Source organism: Notechis scutatus, chromosome 2 (assembly GCF_049901735.1).
Source record: "Notechis scutatus isolate UNSWTSFEM ecotype Mainland chromosome 2, rNotScu1.2, whole genome shotgun sequence".
Taxonomy (NCBI): domain Eukaryota; kingdom Metazoa; phylum Chordata; class Lepidosauria; order Squamata; family Elapidae; genus Notechis; species Notechis scutatus.
The window spans coordinates 114,740,602-114,759,884 of NC_142010.1; the positions used below are offsets into that span (position 1 = coordinate 114,740,602).

At 39.6% G+C, this 19,283-nt stretch overlaps 2 protein-coding genes across 4 annotated transcripts in view; one reads left to right on the top strand and one right to left on the bottom strand.

The window, feature by feature from the left end:
* CSNK1D (casein kinase 1 delta) overlaps positions 1 to 3,490 on the top strand; it is a 38,138-nt gene extending 34,648 nt beyond the window's left edge. For both annotated transcript variants that reach the window (XM_087955926.1, XM_087955923.1), the window contains one exon: positions 1,329 to 3,490. Coding sequence is in view for 1 of the 2 variants with exons in the window: in XM_087955923.1 (XP_087812049.1) it covers positions 1,329 to 1,379 (51 nt within the window). In the remaining variant the exon portion in view is untranslated. The remainder of the gene's footprint in view (positions 1 to 1,328) is intronic.
* A 4,020-nt stretch (positions 3,491 to 7,510) lies between these two features.
* Positions 7,511 to 19,283, bottom strand: part of SLC16A3 (solute carrier family 16 member 3) — a 36,012-nt gene continuing 24,239 nt past the window's right edge. For both annotated transcript variants that reach the window (XM_026667355.2, XM_026667354.2), the window contains 3 exons: positions 19,140 to 19,283; positions 11,758 to 12,516; positions 7,511 to 10,721 (listed from right to left, as the gene is read on the bottom strand). In XM_026667355.2, the coding sequence (XP_026523140.1) occupies positions 10,462 to 10,721; positions 11,758 to 12,516; positions 19,140 to 19,283 (1,163 nt within the window). In that variant the 3' untranslated portion in view covers positions 7,511 to 10,461. The remainder of the gene's footprint in view (positions 10,722 to 11,757; positions 12,517 to 19,139) is intronic.

Sequence of the window (19,283 nt, forward strand, 5' to 3'; positions counted from 1 at the left end):
TGCCTGTTTTTATGTACAGTTTATGTTGGACTACCTCAAATGTTTAGAGACAAATTGAAGGATCCAGTCCACTATCAAGTTCCTGATTTATTTAAAAAAAAAAACCTGTTGCACAACATTAATGTGATGGCAATTTGACAGTATTTCTACAAACTGCATTCAAGGATGGTCTTAATTTGAAACAACAAAACCAAGTTATTTGTCATTTAAAATATGTATGAATCTAAGCTAGCATATAAATTGGCTGTTGGAATATTGGTGCAAGGACTTGGACTTGGTAGGGATGGGTACCTGGAAACACCTTTCTTCCTGTTCTCAATCATATGCAAGTTGCTCTCTAGAGATTGGCAGTGTTTCGGTAATCTAAGTACTAAAGCTTTATTGTATAATCCTAAATAGGAGCCTATGCTTTTTTAAAAAAACGTTTCTGCTTGCACATCTTAATCCTGCTAGGGGAGCAAAGCTTGATTTGTGTACACAAAGCATAACCCGTTGCTTTCATCCTGATCTGAAAAAATTGGAGGATTTTTCAGTAATTTCATAGATTATACTTATGCTTATTTATTAAATTTATATTCTACCCATCTAATCTAGAGGTGGCTCTAAGACGTTTTCAAACAGACTTGGTAGCAGATTGCCTATATTTTGAATATATTTAGAATAAAATGTAACCTTGTTACAAAAGAAGGCAATACTGATAGTATTAATAATTTCCACTAGGAATATTGTAAGCCTTCATCGGTCCCCCCCCCTCCCCCCTCCAAAAAATGGTTTTTTTCAAAGCATCTAGATTTAGGGTCTTCTTAATTTATTTCATTTCCAGCACCTCAATTGGAATTGAAATACTATCAAATTTGAGCAGAGCTCACAGATTCGCTTGACATTACATTTTTGATGGGAACATTATTATAAATAATGTGTATCTGTGTGTGTGTGTACATGCAGACACATTTACAATGCATTTGTCACCTTGCTTTTTGCTTTGGGTTTCATTACTATTTTAAAAGCTCACCTGAGTTATCTAATCTGTTCTCTCTTTAACTACTAGCATGTGCTTTTTTTTCATCATTCTTCATATATTTCTCCCTGATCACAAGAAGCCTATTTTTTTACCATACCTTTAATACAGAAGGAACATTGTCATTCCCTTCATGGGCATTACAGGTGGGTGTATCATCGATTCAGTTGGCACATAGATCTCTTTACTGGCTTTTCATCCTTCTGAACTAGATCAGTTGTATACATAGAAAATAGTGTGCGGGTCCAGGTTTTATGCAGTCTCAGTAGGTGTGAGCTGATATTGATACCCTGTTCCTTGGCTTCAATAGATTCCTGCTCTGGCGACGACCAGCGTACTCCAATCTGCTGTGCATCGGTGAAATAATGTTGCCATTGAGGGGCAGATAATGCATGGCTGATCTCCTATGTTATCAATGGCTTTTACTAGCAAACTATCCCAAACTAGAGCAGAAGAAATATTCCAGTTGGAACTCTCCTTGCCACTGTCTAAAGATACTCACAGGAACATGGACAGAATCCAGCAGCTGCCACACTACAAGAGGCTTTAGCCCGAAACCTAATAACCTTATATGAACTCTAGCAACAGGGCTAGAAAAGGAAGCGGTGGTATACAGCGTTGCCCGCCTGTTATTTAATAGCCATTTTAGTTGTCCCTCAGCAGGCGGCAGTCTTCACCCCCTTTTTATTGTTCTACTGTAATTATAACTCTTTTACTTGGTTTAAGAAAGTTTTGTATTCATTTTGTTAAGATTATTGGTTTAACTTCTCTATAAAAAAAAAAAAAAAGTCTTGTCTCATTCAAACCCTGTGTGGAAATGTGAAAATTCTAAAGCTTGGTTTAAAACAAAACAAAAAATATTCAAGACTTGAAACTTCTTGTAAGCTTAAGTGAGAAGGGAATGTCTAACTGAATTAGAGATGTTTCTTTTTATTTTACACGATTTACTTTTCTATGGTCCCGTTCGACAGGACAAGGGGATTCTCAAGTGTTTTTTAATTTTTAGTTTTACTTACGGCTGTCTTGTTCTTCCAGGGTCGTCGGGGTCCTTTTTTTTTTAGAATTTAAACCTCCATGTACCACCCACAGTTTTGTTTTGTTTTGAAATGTTGATTTGTCTCTCATTTTGTTCAAGAAAGAGTGGGAGATCTTTTGGAAGAAAAAGCTGTACCGGAGTAGAGGTGAAAATAATGCTTCATATATTTTGAAGGACAAAAAAAATATGCGAAAATAATCTTTCAGGAAGTTTTTAATGTTGAACGTAGAATGTATTGCCTTTATTCATAATAGAGGAGGGTTTGGAGAGGGGCAGGATGCCTTGTTTCTGCTGGGTTGTTCCTACAGATGCCAATTAAGCACTGCCACTGCAGGGGGAGCAGTGTGGACGTGGGCGGGCCTCTTGAGGGCACAGAGGCAGTGAGTGCCGCCAGCCGGCTGCATTCCGCCAAGGCTCGGAGTTATAAGCAATCTGTTCCTTCTGCAAGAAGTCAAGAGAACGTTCAAGCTTATTGAATTATTTCATTCTTTATTAAAACATGCAAGCCTGGAACAGCTGGCCTTCAGCTGAAGATATATTTATATAGTGGCCAAAACACTTAGTGTGCCAGCTAATATACATGAAGAATCTTCGTTTTCATGAGCAATATATTTATCCCTTAGTAATCTGGGAAAGTAGAAGGCATGTGAGTCATACCAAATACCACTCAAAAGCACCATCAGTCCCACTTCGGGGATGAAAATGCAATATGTAGGTGTGTTGTTACTACTTTTTAATAAACGTGAGAATTCTTGCCTCCTTGGAAACTTGGTGACGAGTAAGATTTTATTTTCCATGAGATTTTATTTTCCTGTTAATTTGCAAGCATTTTGTTTCAAAGCTTTTGTCGGGTCACCTTTTGTTTCCTCTTTTTCACTTCTGTGGATTTTGAACTATGAACAATCTTGTTACTTTTCTTTCGCTACCTTAGAACTTTAATCTGTTGCTTATTTGTATGTTTGAGGTCTGATTTGATGCAACCTATGATTGGGGGAGTGCAATGGGAACGTGTTTTAATGTTGGTCCATGGAAAATTTTGAATAATTGTATCACTGGTTGCTGTAGATGTTGGTTCTTTGGGCATGTGCACTTCCATTTGTACAGTTCTACACTTCAGTGTGCTATTTGTAAATATTTGTTGTCAATGATGTAATGTTAGAGACTTAAAAGGCAGCCTCTTCTTTCTATATATCTGGAACCGTCAATTGCTGTACTATACTTAAAAAGTTGACTGCAAACTTTTCAAATTGTTCTTGGTTGTGGGCAGTCTCTGCCTTTCCATTATACTTAAATCTCACCATCACCTGCTGAAAATATAGTTAGAATGTCTCTATAAACCTGTGTATTGGTAACAATATCTCAGAACACCTCATTTGTATTACCACTGTATTTGTGTACTTTAATAATTGTGTAAATAAATTCATAAGGACTTCTAATTTTTCTAATGTGTGGCCCTGTGCTTGCATGTGCCATCGGTGTTCAACATATTAAAACAAAGCTTGTCTATCTAGTACACAATGTTAAATAACAAAAGTCGAGGCAATTTCTTTTGACTCTAAACATTCTGATAATTATTGTAAACTTTTTTAGCTGTTCCTGTTAAACCTGTAATTAGCCTTTCTTTCTGGTCTCACATAGTTTTTAGTAGCTGAAAGTATTTCTAGACAGATGATAATAAATGGAAGAAAATAATAGGAAAAGGGATGAATGTACTATATGGTATTGACTCTGGAACAAAAGGAAGGAGGAATCCTCAAAAGTTTCTGAAATTGGGATGAGAAAAATCAAATTTTGAAAGAGAAAGTGATCCGACTATCAGTTTTGTGTAGCTGCTCATCTCATAAAAAGTGGTTCTAGGCAGCGTACAACAATCCGGTAAACAGTGCATATATAACACAATAAAAATAAAACACATATTAAAAGATAAATATTATAAAAAATGAATCTAGGCAAAGCCTGCTAATATAACCAGGTGTTGAGGGACCTCCAGAATACCCAAAAGGATACAGCTTATCTAACTTTGGAAGAAAGTATGTTCCATAGGGCAAGCGCCATAACAGAGAAGGCATTTTCTGGGACCCATCAAATTGTGAGATCTGGGATCCCTAGCTAATGGTGCCTGCAGAATGCCTTCTTTGCCAGATCTAACACTGATGGTGGCTTATCCTATAGAGATGGATGAGCTCACTCAGCAACTTCATTTAGATGAATAGAGGAGAAAGCACTAACCCTGTGACACCCCACTTAGTAGAGGCCATGGAAGGGTGTCTCCTCCCCAATCTGGAGTTGACTGAAGGAAGGAGATGAGCCAGCAGAACACCATGCCACCCACCCCTAATCTGGGTCTATCAGAAGGATACCAATGGTATCGAAAGCCACCAAAAGGTCAAATAGAATACATAACCACCATCTCTCCTATCCTCTCCATGTTATCCCATGTTTTCTACAATTCCTTTCGGAGCAAAACAAAAGCTGTTTGCCAGCTTGATTTCTTAAAAAAAAACCCCACAAATATTACTAAATACCAACTTACAAAGATTCTCTGCAATTGTATATATGTATCTGGCTAATCACCACTGATCATTGTATGTTGGAGCAAACAAGAATGATGCATGACAAATGACAATTTACCCATATACTTTCTATTCTTTGTGGGGTGATCATTTGAATATATTCTAGTTCGTGGAATTTGGTATTTTATTTCCAAGGTCCAGCTCATTCTTCACCATTCTTATGGGGTCTTTCCCAATGTCCGAAGAGGAACTACATGAACTTTACCCATCACTGTGATAATGGATAAGTGCCTGTCCTTACTTCTGGTATTTCTGATATTGGAATTGTTCTATAATTTCAGCAAGTACATTCACCTTGCTAAACCCTTATTTGGTTGAATAAACTCCTGATTGATCTGCAAAACAGATTATGCTTTAAACTGATTCACAGAATGACTGATGAATTATTTTTTAGTTAAGTGACCCCATAGTTTTTCACTGAGCAGTTCCATCTGTGTCCGAAGACAGAAATTTACTGACCATTTTGATTTCTATGCCATTGCCAGTTTCTTAAATTTCTTTTATTTTATAAATGTATTTTACCAAGGAAATAAATGCAAATATATTGTATAACAGCTTAAAGGTCTGCCTATAAGAAACACTCTGAAATGAACTTCAGAGCAATACCAGTTGTCTATTTAAAAGTAAGTCCCTGTTCACTTGATCTTACTTTGAACAGTTTAAGATTACAGCTTTAGGGAAAATTGCCAGTATTGCTGACATATTACTTGTTTTTACTTTTGAATTGAAAACTCTGAAATCTGAGATTTAGATAGTATGCATATTTGTATGGATGCATTCTAGACAGTCAAAAATTTAAATACATAAACAAGGATTAACACTTTCTGCAATGTCTCAGAATCCATAATTGTAGAGGAGAGTTGAAAATTGCAAATGAATGTTGCTCAGTTCAGTCTCCAGCTTCACTTCAGCTTACACCAAGCCCACTGAGAATTCTGAAAGTTGCAGTTTTAATACTACTATGAGTCTTCAAGAAATAAGAAAATATAAAAATAAATAATACAGCTGGAGGGGGTACCAGCTTGCCAAGGCAATTGAGAGGCAAAAGATACTAAAATTTTGCAAGTCTGAATAGATAGTCCTTGTTTAACAATTGCCTTGGACTGTTCAAAGTTATGACATTGCTGAAAAAGCACAACCATTATAATCATTGCAGTGATCCCTTGGTCATGTGATCAGAATTCAGGCTCTTCACAATTGGTGAACATTTACAACCACCGCAGCATCCCATAGTCACATGATTGCTATTTGCACATTGACAACTGGCTTCTGACAAAATCAGTGAAGAAACTGGCAGTAAAATCACAAGTCTCAGTCACACTTAACAACTGCACGTTTAAAGACCACAATGTAAATGACATCATAAATCCAGCACAGTCACATGGTGTTTGACTTAACTGTGCCGCCTTAGCAAGGGAATTGCCAGCCCCAATAGTAATTGTTAAGCCAGGACTACCTGTAATTTTGGTTATTTTTAAATGAAGTTTTAAATTCAAGTTTTCTTGTTTCATAATTGTTTTAAGTTTCTGCTTCCTAATCAGAGATCCATAAATATTAATAGTGTAGGAAATCCTCTCTGCACCTGTTCAGAGAGATTATTCCTATGCATCAGATTTAGCAAAACTTAACATGACAAAAATGCATCACAACTGAGGCCTCACAAATTCAACTCTAGAATACAGAGTAGAACAAATGGTGTTCCATAATTCCTGAAGCTATATTAACAGAATAAAATTTATTCACTATATTTACAGTTGTTCACTAAAAATTACATTAACCACCACATATTATGACATAAAAGTGCATTTACATGAGAGTTGAGACAAAAAGTGACTTCATTTGCCTGAAAATTATCACAAGTATCCTACTCATAAATAGCAATATATTGACACTTGCAATTGACAAATTCTGAGCACAGCTTATTTATGCCTGTTCCATGCAAGAACTTTGTTCTGAAGTTTTACTTCTTCCCCACAGCCATTGTATGGAAATACCAGTTTTAGCAATGAAGAATGTAAACATATGGCTGTCACATATAGTGATAGTTCAGGGGACTTGTGTTAAACAACAAAAGGTGTGGTGCAAACTTTCAATAGAGTAGTATAGAACAGAACTGATGTGTAGAAATCTTAATAATCATCATCTTAGTGTACTAATCCTACGTTACCCTCCCTTTCAAGGAGGAATGGAGAATTTGTGCCTCCTCATATCTACCCTCAAGATAAGACCTGCAGTTCCTTGGCTTTTGCGTTATTTATGATGTTGATGGAAGCAATGAGGAAGGCAAGTTCCCACCCTCTTAGATCAAATTCAGCTGATTTGCCTTCATGAAATTCCAGATTGTTCACTGACCCCCAAACATTTACTGAATGAAAATAATTTAATAAATGCTACTTTAACTATGTCAACAATTAACGAATAGTCCCATCCGCCCCTGGGGGGGGGGCAGATTCGGAGCACTTCGAGGAACGCATCGATTCTAGACAATGAGCTAAAATGTTCAGCAGCAAGTAACTATGTGTTAAAACAAGGTCAGTTTGTTACTAATAAAGTTCTGTTCCACTATTCCAGAATATTTGGGTTAACTATTACCATCCATGCTCCAATCAGATAAAAGCACATATTAAAACAAAAGTCTTTTAAAATACTTTTAAAATCCTTTAACACAGGACAGGGCCTGTGTTGTTTTTGATTACTAGAAAAAATCCAGGCACATAAATCCAGTGCTATGTGCATGGAAATACAAGCCAGGTAGAATTTCTCATTAATTGCGGGAGCAGGGGAATGCTAAAATCCTTCCACACAGGTGAATTAGCAGTACTTTCTCAAACAAATAGGGTACACAAAAAAACCCACAGAAAAATAAAATTGAAAGACATGAGATTCACACCTTTTAAATTGGGTTTAATTCAATTACATGGAAATAACACCAAACATTTCATTTCTCACTACATCCAAGTATATGGAAAAAGGGCACAATAATGTTTTGTTTCTGTTGAACGAGGTGAATGACCTGTATCCATGACCCATTTGTTGTAATTCTTGAGAAACTTTCTGAGGCCAGGTTGAGTTTTGAATTGCCTTTGAAAGCAGTGCAATAATCCTCCAACCTAAACAACATTGACCAGGAGGGAGAGGAAGTGATGGCATACGTTAAATGTCATCATACAAATGCCATAAATTAACCACCTTAGGCTGGTTGTCAAGACTCAAATACAATGGTATTTGCTTGATAATATCATTGCAGCATTTTAGCATCATATGAGTTGCTCTATAAGCTACTTACACTGAACCATAACATCTTATTTCATAAAAAAAATAGGTTGATTTATATTTCCAATCTGTGTAAGCAAATATTGATCAAATTCTATATTATAATTCTGCCAGGCTTTGACCATCTGTCCTTGCTACTAACTATACACAAAAAATGAAGTTTCTATCAAAAATAACATGAGATAGTAAACAGATTTAATCTTTGGGTTAAATACTATGGCCGAAATTGGCCAGATCTGTCAATATTTCTGTTTGGTATTTTAATACTACCGAAATATCTTAAAGAAAAATATCTTATCTTTGGTAACCACATAAGAAATGAGAAATTGGATTTAAGATGCAAGTTAAAAAGAATGTTTTTAAGAAATTAAAGAAAATTATTCTACATGAATTGTCTGCAGGTAGAGAAACTGACAAAATTCTACCACTAATAATTTCCAATGTTCCCAGGTAAACATGAAGATATTAGCACATTTTTCTCCTGACATCATTGAACTAGTAAATCAGTTTTTTCCCCATTTGGTTTCCTCCAGTTATGTTGAAATTAGAATTTCCAGGGAACAATAATTGCATAACTTTTGAAAGTCAGTGTTGACTGGATTATTACAAACAAATTTCCTTTCAGAGCATAGATTCTTTCACATGTGTATGATAGGCAGAAATGGTGGACAACATGGCATTCTCCATAATGAGACCTACTTTTTGTGGCCAGATTCATTGGAGTTGAAAGACATTGGAATCTAAAATTGCTGTAAGACTGGAAATATCCAATTCTATGGCAGGAACTAGGCCATAAATACTTTTGCCAAGTTGTTCTCCCTGCCTAGTTGGTATAATACTGGGTTGGCCAAGCAGTCCAATTTGCATGCTTGGAGCACCTGTAATCCTTATCTAATATAATCCTCTTATATTGGCATCTGATAATAAATGGTTTCTAGTATATAACTCAAGTAATGCATAACTCATTTGACTACTTTCTCTAGAGAAAATAATTCATTTAGCGAATGAAGGTGAATATACATGTCCCAGGATAATGTTGCAGGATCCAATTTGGATTGGTCACCGGGACCAGACATATCTTCCGAGCTTTCACACTCGTGCTGGAATCCATCTTCAGGAAACTTCTAACCTCTCTCTCTAATTCATATTGGACTAAGAACCTGCTGTTCTCTGGAAATTCTTTTGAAAAACTCAAAATATCCACTGAATGGTAGTAAAGAGATACAAAAACCTAACAGCTCTCTAGGGAGCATATGGAATTTTGCAGCTTAGCTATGGAATACCACAATTAGCCTTCAAAGTCAACAGGTCAATTTAAAGAACTGTTCAGAAGAGGCAGAAAAAGGCCCATCATTGGGATAAATGGACAGTCAACACATTTAATTAACAAACCATGATTTATAACTGCTTCCACTGGTGTCCATCAGAATAGAGTGCTTTGCTTTGCTCATGAGTTCTTTGCTTGTGAGGAAATCTCAGCCACTCTCGCCCCCTAATGCAACATTGTGGGGCCAGCTTCCACTACCCCAAGTAACAGAAGGCATAGGTTGTAGTGTGAATGTTTCTTAGAAGACTTTGGGTGACAAAAATAATCTTTACTTTTTCCTATGCTACATTATTTCCTTCAAGTCCTCAAAGCTGCCAACTCCATTAATCTCTTGTGATTTATATGATGGGCATGATAAAATGTTTGGAAATATTTTTTTTCTACTTTATAAAAATATGGCTAGACAAAAAGGTATATACTGTTACTAGACAAATATTGAGAGTTAACATATCAGTCCATATTAATCTGCTGTTCCCGTGTCATAGAAAGTTTTACAAATCATTAATATAAGGCATGCTCATAAGAGCCTGCAGTTAAAGTTGAAAATCAGCAGGTAATTAGAGACTGAAATAGCTCTTCAGTTTGTTGTCCTATGAAAACTAATCACAATTCATTGTTTTGACCCATTTAAGAATAGCAGTTCGATTTTCTTTCCCCCAGGAAGCATCACAATAACTTTCTTCTGCACGTGTGATCTTTAAAGTAAAAAAAAGATGATGAAAACAATATACATTAAAATATATTGGCGAAACCCAAAATTATTAAAAACTCAGCATCCTATAAGATTAAAAAAAGGGTTGATCTCTTGGTAATTGTTCCCTTTAAATCAGCCACAGTCATGGAAGATACTTTGAGGTTCTATAGATACAAAAACAATAAGTATGTCATCTGCATTACAGGAACATTTACACATTCATTCTTCTAGATAAAATAATTGCATCCAAGATAATGTTTTCTGGTAGTGCAAAGCACGATCTCTGTGTGTTTAGAAGGCCATGGGTTAGTTTACAGCAGTAGTTATGCCCAAGCAAATTAACTTGAAGATCAATCCTTATTTTAAAACAGGGAAAAAAGCTTCCTAACAAACCAGCTTCCAAGAAGTGATGAGCTGCTTGATCTCTAGTTCCCAAACATAATGGCCCAATCTTAAGCAAAGCTTATTACCAAAATAAATACAAATATTAAAAGTGTCCGAATCTTTCTCTAAATGTTGGGCATTCATTTCTGGTAACATTCAGACACATGTTTCTGGGTTGGTTACAACTTTCCCATTTTTTTCATCTTTCAGAAAATGTTCCACTTCAATAGAGTCCACTTTGGATTCTCCTGGTAGTTGATCTAACCCTTCTCTTTCAGCATGATCTTGGTGTGTTTCTGCAGGTTTTTTGATGCAGAAGATATTTCCTAAGGCCAGCACCACAGAGGAGGTAATGACTTCAGCACCAGCCAAAATAAAAACATACTTATACTTGTGAGTTGCATCCAGGAGTTTTCCTGAAATAGAAAATTCATATCTTTTAACAGCATATTCAGTTAAATCTAGTTATTGCATTTTTAATCATTTTAGAAAGCTGAAGTGAACATGTTTGGGAAAAATGTACTAATGTACTAATCTAATGATAGAATTTTATTGAAAAGGTTAATGGGAGGGAGAGGAATAAAAAAAAGCAATGGTGACAGCATGAACCTAGCTTATATATACACTAATAGGTGCCGGTAATATATATGCAAATTGTTGACTTACGAATTGAAAAACCTCAACTTGAAACTATTCTCTTTAGACTATATTGTCCTATAAAACAGAACATCACAGAACATTCATGGGAAAGGAGAAGTATTTTTTTTCAATTCTATGATTTAGCTTTCTCTTCAGTTGTTCATTTTCAATGCACTGAGGCGGCTTATTTGAATAGGCTGCACACAAATTACAATTAGTTCATGCTCCTCTCTCTGCTTTTGCATCTGCTTCTGCTCTAGTAGGTTTGAAGGTACAGTATTATTTTCCTTGGTCATATAATTTAGAATAGAAGTTGTGGCGAGTTACTTCATTTCACTCACACACACGCACCCCGAATTGCCTACTATTTAATTCTAATTAGGAGATGGACCTACTCGATCCACATCTTGCTAGTCTTTTGTTTTCTTTCTTTTTCTCTTTACTTTGAGGCCTGGATTGAAACAATCTTCTGTTTATATCCCATCTCTAAGGTAAATTGAATAATAAGCAGCCCAGAGTCACTGACTGAGATGGCGGGGGGGGGGGAGAGAGACTATAGAGATTTAATAAAGAAATGTTCCTGCTTTTGGCCTTCAATTACGTTAATCTGCATGCAAGAGAACAGAATAGCAAATTGACCTCTAATTCTCAGACAACAGCAGGGAAAATAGAAAAGATAGTAACACAGCAATACAAACACAACACCCAGGGTGGGAGTTTCAGAGTTCTTATTTCTTCCCTCAGTTCATCTTTTTTTTCCCTCTTTCCATAAAAATGGAACAACTGACCTCGTTAGTTAATTGAAGTACTTACCTGCTGAAGGTGGGCCAATTAGAACAGCCATTGCCTCAACCAAAAGAACTAAGCCAATGGCACTTGAAAACTTCTGTGTACCAATAATAGCCATGAGAACTTCAAACTGAAGAGCACCAACCATTCCATAGGAAATGCCAAAGAAGATGCAGAACACCACCAGGCCACCGTAATCGGAAGAAAAGGAGCCCATGAGATCAGTGAAACCATTAAAAAACATAGCAAAACTGAAGAAATAGACACAGCGGGGCCTAACCCACTTCAAGCCAGCCAGTATTCCACAAAGAGGTCGAGCAAAAATGTCCACGCAGCCAAGAATTGTCAGAAGGAAAGCTGATTTGGTGTCCTCATACTTCAGATCCTTAGCATAGCTCACTACAAAAACTGGAGGCACAAATAAGCCTAGCACCATAATGGATGCAGCCACTGTATAGATTACAAAGCCAGTATCTTTGAAAACGGTGAAATCCAATAGCTTTTTGCGTTTCTCGGTTGGTTTCAAAGCCTCCTGTTTTTTTGGACCTTCCAAAGGTCTCATCAGAGCTCCACAAACACAGCAGTTGAAAAGCAATCCTCCCAAGATGAGAAATCCCCCTCGCCATCCATATTTATGCTGCAGTACCTGTCCCAGGGGGGAAAGAGCACAGAGGAACACAGGGCTTCCAGCTGCAGCCAACCCATTGGCCAAAGGCCGTCTTTTGCTAAAGTAGCGATTCAGCATGATAAGGGATGGCTGGAAATTAAGGGCCAGGCCCAATCCTAAAAAAAAAAAAAAAGACACAATTTAAAACACTAGGTATTAAGCAAAGTTTCTGACACTGGTGTCTAAGAACAAATGCTTGGTTTTTGTTTTTATGGAAAAGGTAATGTAAGTTCCTTTGCTGTCTGTCTTAAAAAAACAAAAGACACCCCCATATATGTATTTGAAGAAAGAAATAACAAAGCTCTTGTGCATCTGGCCCTACAGCTTGCTTGAAGAAGGAGAGCAAGGCCTGAAGAATGGAGAAGCTGCTTTGTATAAAAACATGTTATGAACACCATGATGTGCATTTAGGAGTTCTGCTGCAAATAGGGTCTCCCTGCACATTCAAAATGAGAACACCAAACATAAAGCCTTTCTTTCCCACTTACACACCATCGTGTCTATGGAGATTCTTAGTCATCCAGATCATGGCTGTCCCAAAGGTGCTTTTTCAAGAGGCAACTGGACTTTCTGGTTTTACTTTTGTGGGAAGTGTATTCATTTTATGACTCAAAGCTCATGATGAAAAAGGGATGTTTCCTTTTGAAGTGAGAAAAGGCAGTATCAAGCACTGATTAGAACTGATCTTGGAATGTTTTTGAAGTGCTGGGAACTATCACACATTTTGGAATGCCTTTGAAATGCTAGATACCGGATAAAGAAGTGTCTGTTACGAGCTAGGCACCATGAAAGATAATAAAATGTAACTTGTATCCTGAAAGATAGATTGTAAATCAAGCCATTTGTATACTGGGGGGGTAGTAGGGGGTAGTTTTGGGTATAAGAGTAGAGCCTTTAAGCTTTGCCTTTCGTTCCTCCCACCTGCCAGGGCAGGAACCCGTTTCTGCAGAAATGTTACAATAAAACCTTTTTCCTTGGATCACCTTTGAATCCTGGTGGTTTTTCTTAGCCACAATCTCACAATTTGGGGGCTCGTCCGGGATCCTCGACGGCGGTTGACTGGAAAGCGGGGACCAGGTAAGAGAGTGGCCACAACCTCCCATTGAGAGGCACCTCCCCGAATTCGGTCAGACTCCCGAGGTGACTGGGAAATCCAGACGATCCTTGGAAAAAGAACTGAGAAGAAATGCCGGCTGAGAGTGTGTGAGATTGATCTGAGTTGGGGACGCCCATACATCCTTTGACTGACTGCGGAAAGTCCAGGAGTGATCAGATCAGGTAAACTTTGTTTCCTTTCATTTGTAGCCAAAAGAGAGAGGTCCTTAAACTCCCTGGGGGAATCCAGCGTCTGCTGGAGGACTAGGACTAGGAGTCTGGAAGAAAGAGGGGTCCTTAAACTCTCTGGGAGAATCCAGCGTCTGCTGGAGGACAGGACTGGTGAGTCAAGGCTCTGGGAGTCTGAAAGAGTAGAAGATGGGGAAGGGACAGAGCAAGGGTCTGGGAGACCAGGAAGAAGCCTGTCTGGGACAGGGAAAATCTGACAATGGCAGAAAATCAATTCCGGTAGATTCGCCTTTGGGACAGCTACTCCAGCAGTGGTTTTCCCCGAATTTAAAGGAATTCACCAGACATCTCGAAAAGAAAAACATGATTTATCTTTGTCGAGATCGATGGCCAAAATACTCTTTGATTGATCCTAAATTCCCATATCACTGGAGTCCTGAGGGGGAAACCAGTAGCTATTGGATGACCAAATTGCGGGACTATATTCTCCAACACAAAATGACTACTCAAATTGCATACATAGATATATGGTTTCATGTGAAATTTGAAGGTCCCATCCCTCCAATTGAGGGTCAATACATGTCACAACAAAAAGACAATGAGAGTGAGACGGATGATTGGCTGCAGAATCCGCCGCCCGCAAATCCTAATTTGAATAACGCGCCCGCCAATGTTCCTATGGCACCACCGCCATTGCCGGTGGCACAACCCCCTCCTCAGCTGCCCCTTTACCCGCGGCTGAGAAAAGAAGTAGAAGAATTAAAGAGAAGTGTTCAGGATTTTCCATTCAGAGAAAAACCTGAAGTGGATGCATTTCCTCTTAGGGAAGTCCCTAATGGGGTCAATGCTGCAGGCAACCCGGTGACAGTCTTTGTGGCTGTCCCCATAAAACCAGCCGAGTTGCGAGAATTAAAAAAGACTCTTCCAAAACTTCATGAAAATGCTTATGATGTGGTTGAACAATTAGATCTATGGATGGGTCCGAATGATTACACTTATCAGGAGATGATGTACATTTTGGGACATTTGTTCACTCCTGAGGAGAGGAATCTCATTCAGACCTCGGCATGGAGAGCCTGGAACACCAGACACAATGGGCAACAAGGGGTGGAGGCAGAGCAAGTATGAGGGATATGAGAGAACTGATCATGGAGGGGATAAAATTGGCAGTCCCACAAGGGAAAAATTTAACTAAAGCCTTTGAAGTAAGTCAAGGCAAAGATGAATCCCCTGGAGATTATTGTACCAGGCTCCGAGAAAGTCTGGCCAAGTACTCAGGGGTAGATCCCAGCACGCCTGCTTTTGAATCCATGCTGAAAATGCAGTTCGTGACCGGGGCTTGGCCAGATATCCAAAAGAAAATTCAGAAAATGGATAATTGGGGAGCAGTGGGAATTGTTGATCTCCTGAAAGCAGCCCAACAAGTTTTTGTGAACAGAGACGTTGTAAAAACCAGACAGAAGTCACAAATGATGGTTGCAGCTGTACAGGCTGCAGCAAAGAATGAGGTGAAGAAAGGTGGGAATTTTGGGAAAGGTCCAACTGGAGAAAGGAGAGAGAATTTTGGGGGATACAATCAGGGAAGTTTTCGGGGTAGAGGAAGAGGTTCCAGAGGAGGGGGCATGGGAATGAGACAACCTGGAATGGATAGGAGTTGCTTCAGGTGTGGGAAGGAAGGTCACTTTGCGCGCGAGTGTCCTACCAACCGGGAGGAAAGGAGTTATGCATTGTATTATGATTAGGGGTGTTCCAGCTCCTTTAAGAGGACCTGCGGGGAGCCATTGGTAAACATTTTAGTGGGTCCTAACCGTCAGGAGCGGCTGTTCCTGATAGATACTGGCGCAAGCCGGACTTCTGTGTGTGATCCAATAGAAGGTGCACATAAATCCAAGAAAGCGATAAAGGTGGTTGGGGTGAGTGGAAAATCACAGGATGTGAGTGTGTTTGAACAAATCAGACTGGAGATGAATGAAGTGGTGACAGAAGCGGAAGTGTTGTATATTCCTGATTCTGGAGTAAATTTATTGGGAAGAGATTTGTTGCCTGTGTTTGGTATCCAGCTGTGGGATACCGGGAAGGGAGTAAGGATGTGGAAGATGACTGTGGAAGATGAGAGAACAATTTCAGATGAGGTCTGGGCAGGAGGGGAGAAGCCCAGTGATCTTGGGATGAATCCCTCCCAAAGACAAATGGTTTACTGTGATAGATCTGAAGGATGCCTTCTGGGCATGCCCCCTTGAGGAGGGAAGTAGAGACCTGTTTGCATTTGAATGGGATGATCCTGAGAGTGGAAGAAAACAGCAGTTTCCTTTGTTGTTTGGACAGGCTTTGAAAAGTTAGTGTCTTTTGAGAAAAGGAAGGGGATTATGTTGATTCAATATGTGGATGATTTGTTGCTGACTGGAGAGAAAGAGGGGGAGGTTAGAGCGGCATCCGTGGCTTTGCTAAATTGGCTGAAGGAGCAAGGATTGACAGTTTCAAGGGAAAAGATCCAGTTTGTGGAAAAGAAGGTGAAATATTTAGGGCATTATATTCAGCAGGGGGTGAGGTCCTTGGATCCTGAAAGGGTGAAAGGGATCATGAGCCTGGCTCCCCCCAGAAATAAGACAGAAGTCAGGAAAGCGCTTGGATTGTTGGGGTATTGCAGAGCTTGGGTGGATCAATACACTGTGTTAGCTCAATTTTTGCACAGGAAGCTGGTAGGAGAAGGAGAGAGTATAGAATGGTTAAAGGGAGATGATGAGAGATGGGAGGTTTTGAAGAAGGCATTGTCATCCGCACCGGTTTTGGCTTTGCCCAATTTGAAGCTCCCATTTCATCTGTATGTGTCAGCAGCACAGGGAACGGCACTAGGAGTATTGGCACAGAAGAGGGGGGGCAATACCAGCCCATCGCCTTTCTGAGCAAAACTCTGGAGCCGGTGGTGAGAGGATGGCCAGTGTGTGTGTAAGCTGTGGCTGCTACAGCTATGTTGGTGGTAGAGAGCAGGAAGTTAACCTTTGGGGGGGGGCTTGTTGTGCATTCACCCCACCAGGTTACTTCTGTGCTAAGTCAGTTGGCAACAACTTGGATGACAGAAGGGCGGATTCTCAAATATGAAACCATTTTGAGAACCAGCCCAGATGTGGTGATTGGGACAGATAGGAATTTGAATCCAGCAGAATTCCTAGAAGGGAGAAGACAGGAGTGGGAAGCTGAGGACCATGATTGTTTATTGCAAGTAGATTTGATGACAAAGGTAAGGGAGGATCTGGAAGAGACTCCTTTGAAGGAAGGGGAAAGGTGGTTTGTGGATGGATCAAGCAGGGTTGAGGAAGGAAAGAGGAAATGCGAGTTGTTTGCTTTGAAGAGGGCTCTGGAGTTAGCTGAAGGAATTGATGTGACAATCTGGACTGATTCCAAATACGCCTGGGGTGTGAAGCACCCCAGAGGTAGTTGGGAACAGGTAGGCAGACAAGTGGGCAAAAGAAGCTGCAGGGGAGATAGAGCTGGTGATGGTATCAATTCCCTTGCTAGAAGTGGAAGAGGATGAGGAATGGAAACCTGAGGGAAAAGAGAAAGATGATTTGGAAAGAGAAGGGTGTACATTAACTGAGGATGGGTGGAGAACCTCAGAGGGGGTGAGGGTGGTCTCTGTGAATGCAATGAGGGGAATTCTGGAAAAGGTACATGAGGGAGGGCAACCTCTAGTGGGCTGGCCTTTCCAAAGAGCACAAATTGATTTCACTGAATTACCAGAGAAGGGGGGGGTTGGAAATACTTGCTTGTGAACTTATCTTTGGCACTGCTCAGTATCAGAACATGTCCAAGGAAAGACACTGGAGTCTCTCCATTCGAGATGCTACTGGGGCGACCCTACTTGGCGAAAATAGGGAATCCAATTCCTGAATTTAAAGATTTGTTTTTGAGAAAATATTTGCAGGTACTGTCCAGGTTTTTTGCTTTTTCTGTATAAACAGAGACTGTTGGTGCAACGACCACCTCTTGCTGGGAGCCAACATCTCTTTGAGACTGGAGATTGGGTTCTGACAAAGACTTGGAAAGGCGAGAAGCTGCAGCCTAGCTGGGAAGGCCCGTACCAGGTGCTGTTGACAACTGAATCTGCAGTTTGCACTCGGGAAGGAGGCTGGACGCATTACAGCAGAGTCAAGAAGGCACCGGAACCTGAGAAACCTTGGAGGGCAGTTCCAGTGGATGGTCAGCCGCTGAAGCTCACTTTGAAAAGATGAAGAAGTCTGAACCCTGGACTGAGCTAATTGTCTTTATTCTAGGACTAGGACTAGGAACTTCCTGGGGAAGCGAGGATTCACATCAACCCCAGAATGTTACTTGGGTTGTACTTGATTCCCATTCAGATATACTTAATTGGACTAGCGGAAAGAGGCCTCCCAATACTTGGTTTCCAGAACTGCAATTTGATTTGGGAAGGGTCCTCTTGTCCACCACCGATGACACGTTCATAAAGAAACATCATTTTTACATCTGCCCTGGACATAAAACTGAAAGAAGCTACAAAAAGACTTGTGGAGGGACTGATCAGTTTTATTGTGCAGCCTGGAGTTGTGTGTCTACGGGACACATCTGGTGGGACCCTCTGTTCAAAGGTGATCTGATACAGATCATTCTGGGATAGTACAGGACTCCATGAAAAAACTGAGGGAAGGACTGAACCAAAGAAAAAGAGAAAGGGATGACCACCCTAATCTCCACTCTAATAGGATCCTTAATTTTGTTATTATTAATCTTCACCTTTGGTCCATGTATCTTGAACAAATTAATGTGAGTTTGAGTCAAAGATGGAACAAGAACAGGGGGGATTGTGGGAAGTGTATTCATTTTATGACTCAAAGCTCATGATGAAAAAGGGATGTTTCCTTTTGAAGTGAGAAAAGGCAGTATCAAGCACTGATTAGAACTGATCTTGGAATGTTTTTGAAGTGCTGGGAACTATCACACATTTTGGAATGCTTTTGAAATGCTAGATACCGGATAAAGAAGTGTCTGTTACGAGCTAGGCACCATGAAAGATAATAAAATGTAACTTGTATCCTGAAAGATAGATTGTAAATCAAGCCATTTGTATACTGGGGGGAGTAGTAGGGGGTAGTTTTGGGTATAAGAGTAGAGCCTTTAAGCTTTGCCTTTCGTTCCTCCCACCTGCCAGGGCAGGAACCCGTTTCTGCAGAAATGTTACAATAAAACCTTTTTCCTTGGATCAACTTTGAATCCTGGTGGTTTTTCTTAGCCACAATCTCACACTTTGAAGACATTTCGCTTCTCATCCAAGAAGAGAACTGAAGAAGCTTCTTGGATGAGAAGCAATACATCTTCAAAGAAAAATCAGAAAGTCCAATTGCCTCTTGGAAAAGCACCTTTGGGATTACATACCATCACTATACATTGCAAAATTAACCCTTTGCTTGCCGATACATTAAAGACATTTGCTATTACTTACCAGTAATGACACCAGCAGAAAAATAGATCTGAATGATATTAGTGGCGAAGGAAGCAATGATCATCCCAGCTGAGGCAAAGAAGCCTCCAGCCAACATTACAGGACGGCAGCCGAACCGATTGACACACATACTGCATAGGGGAC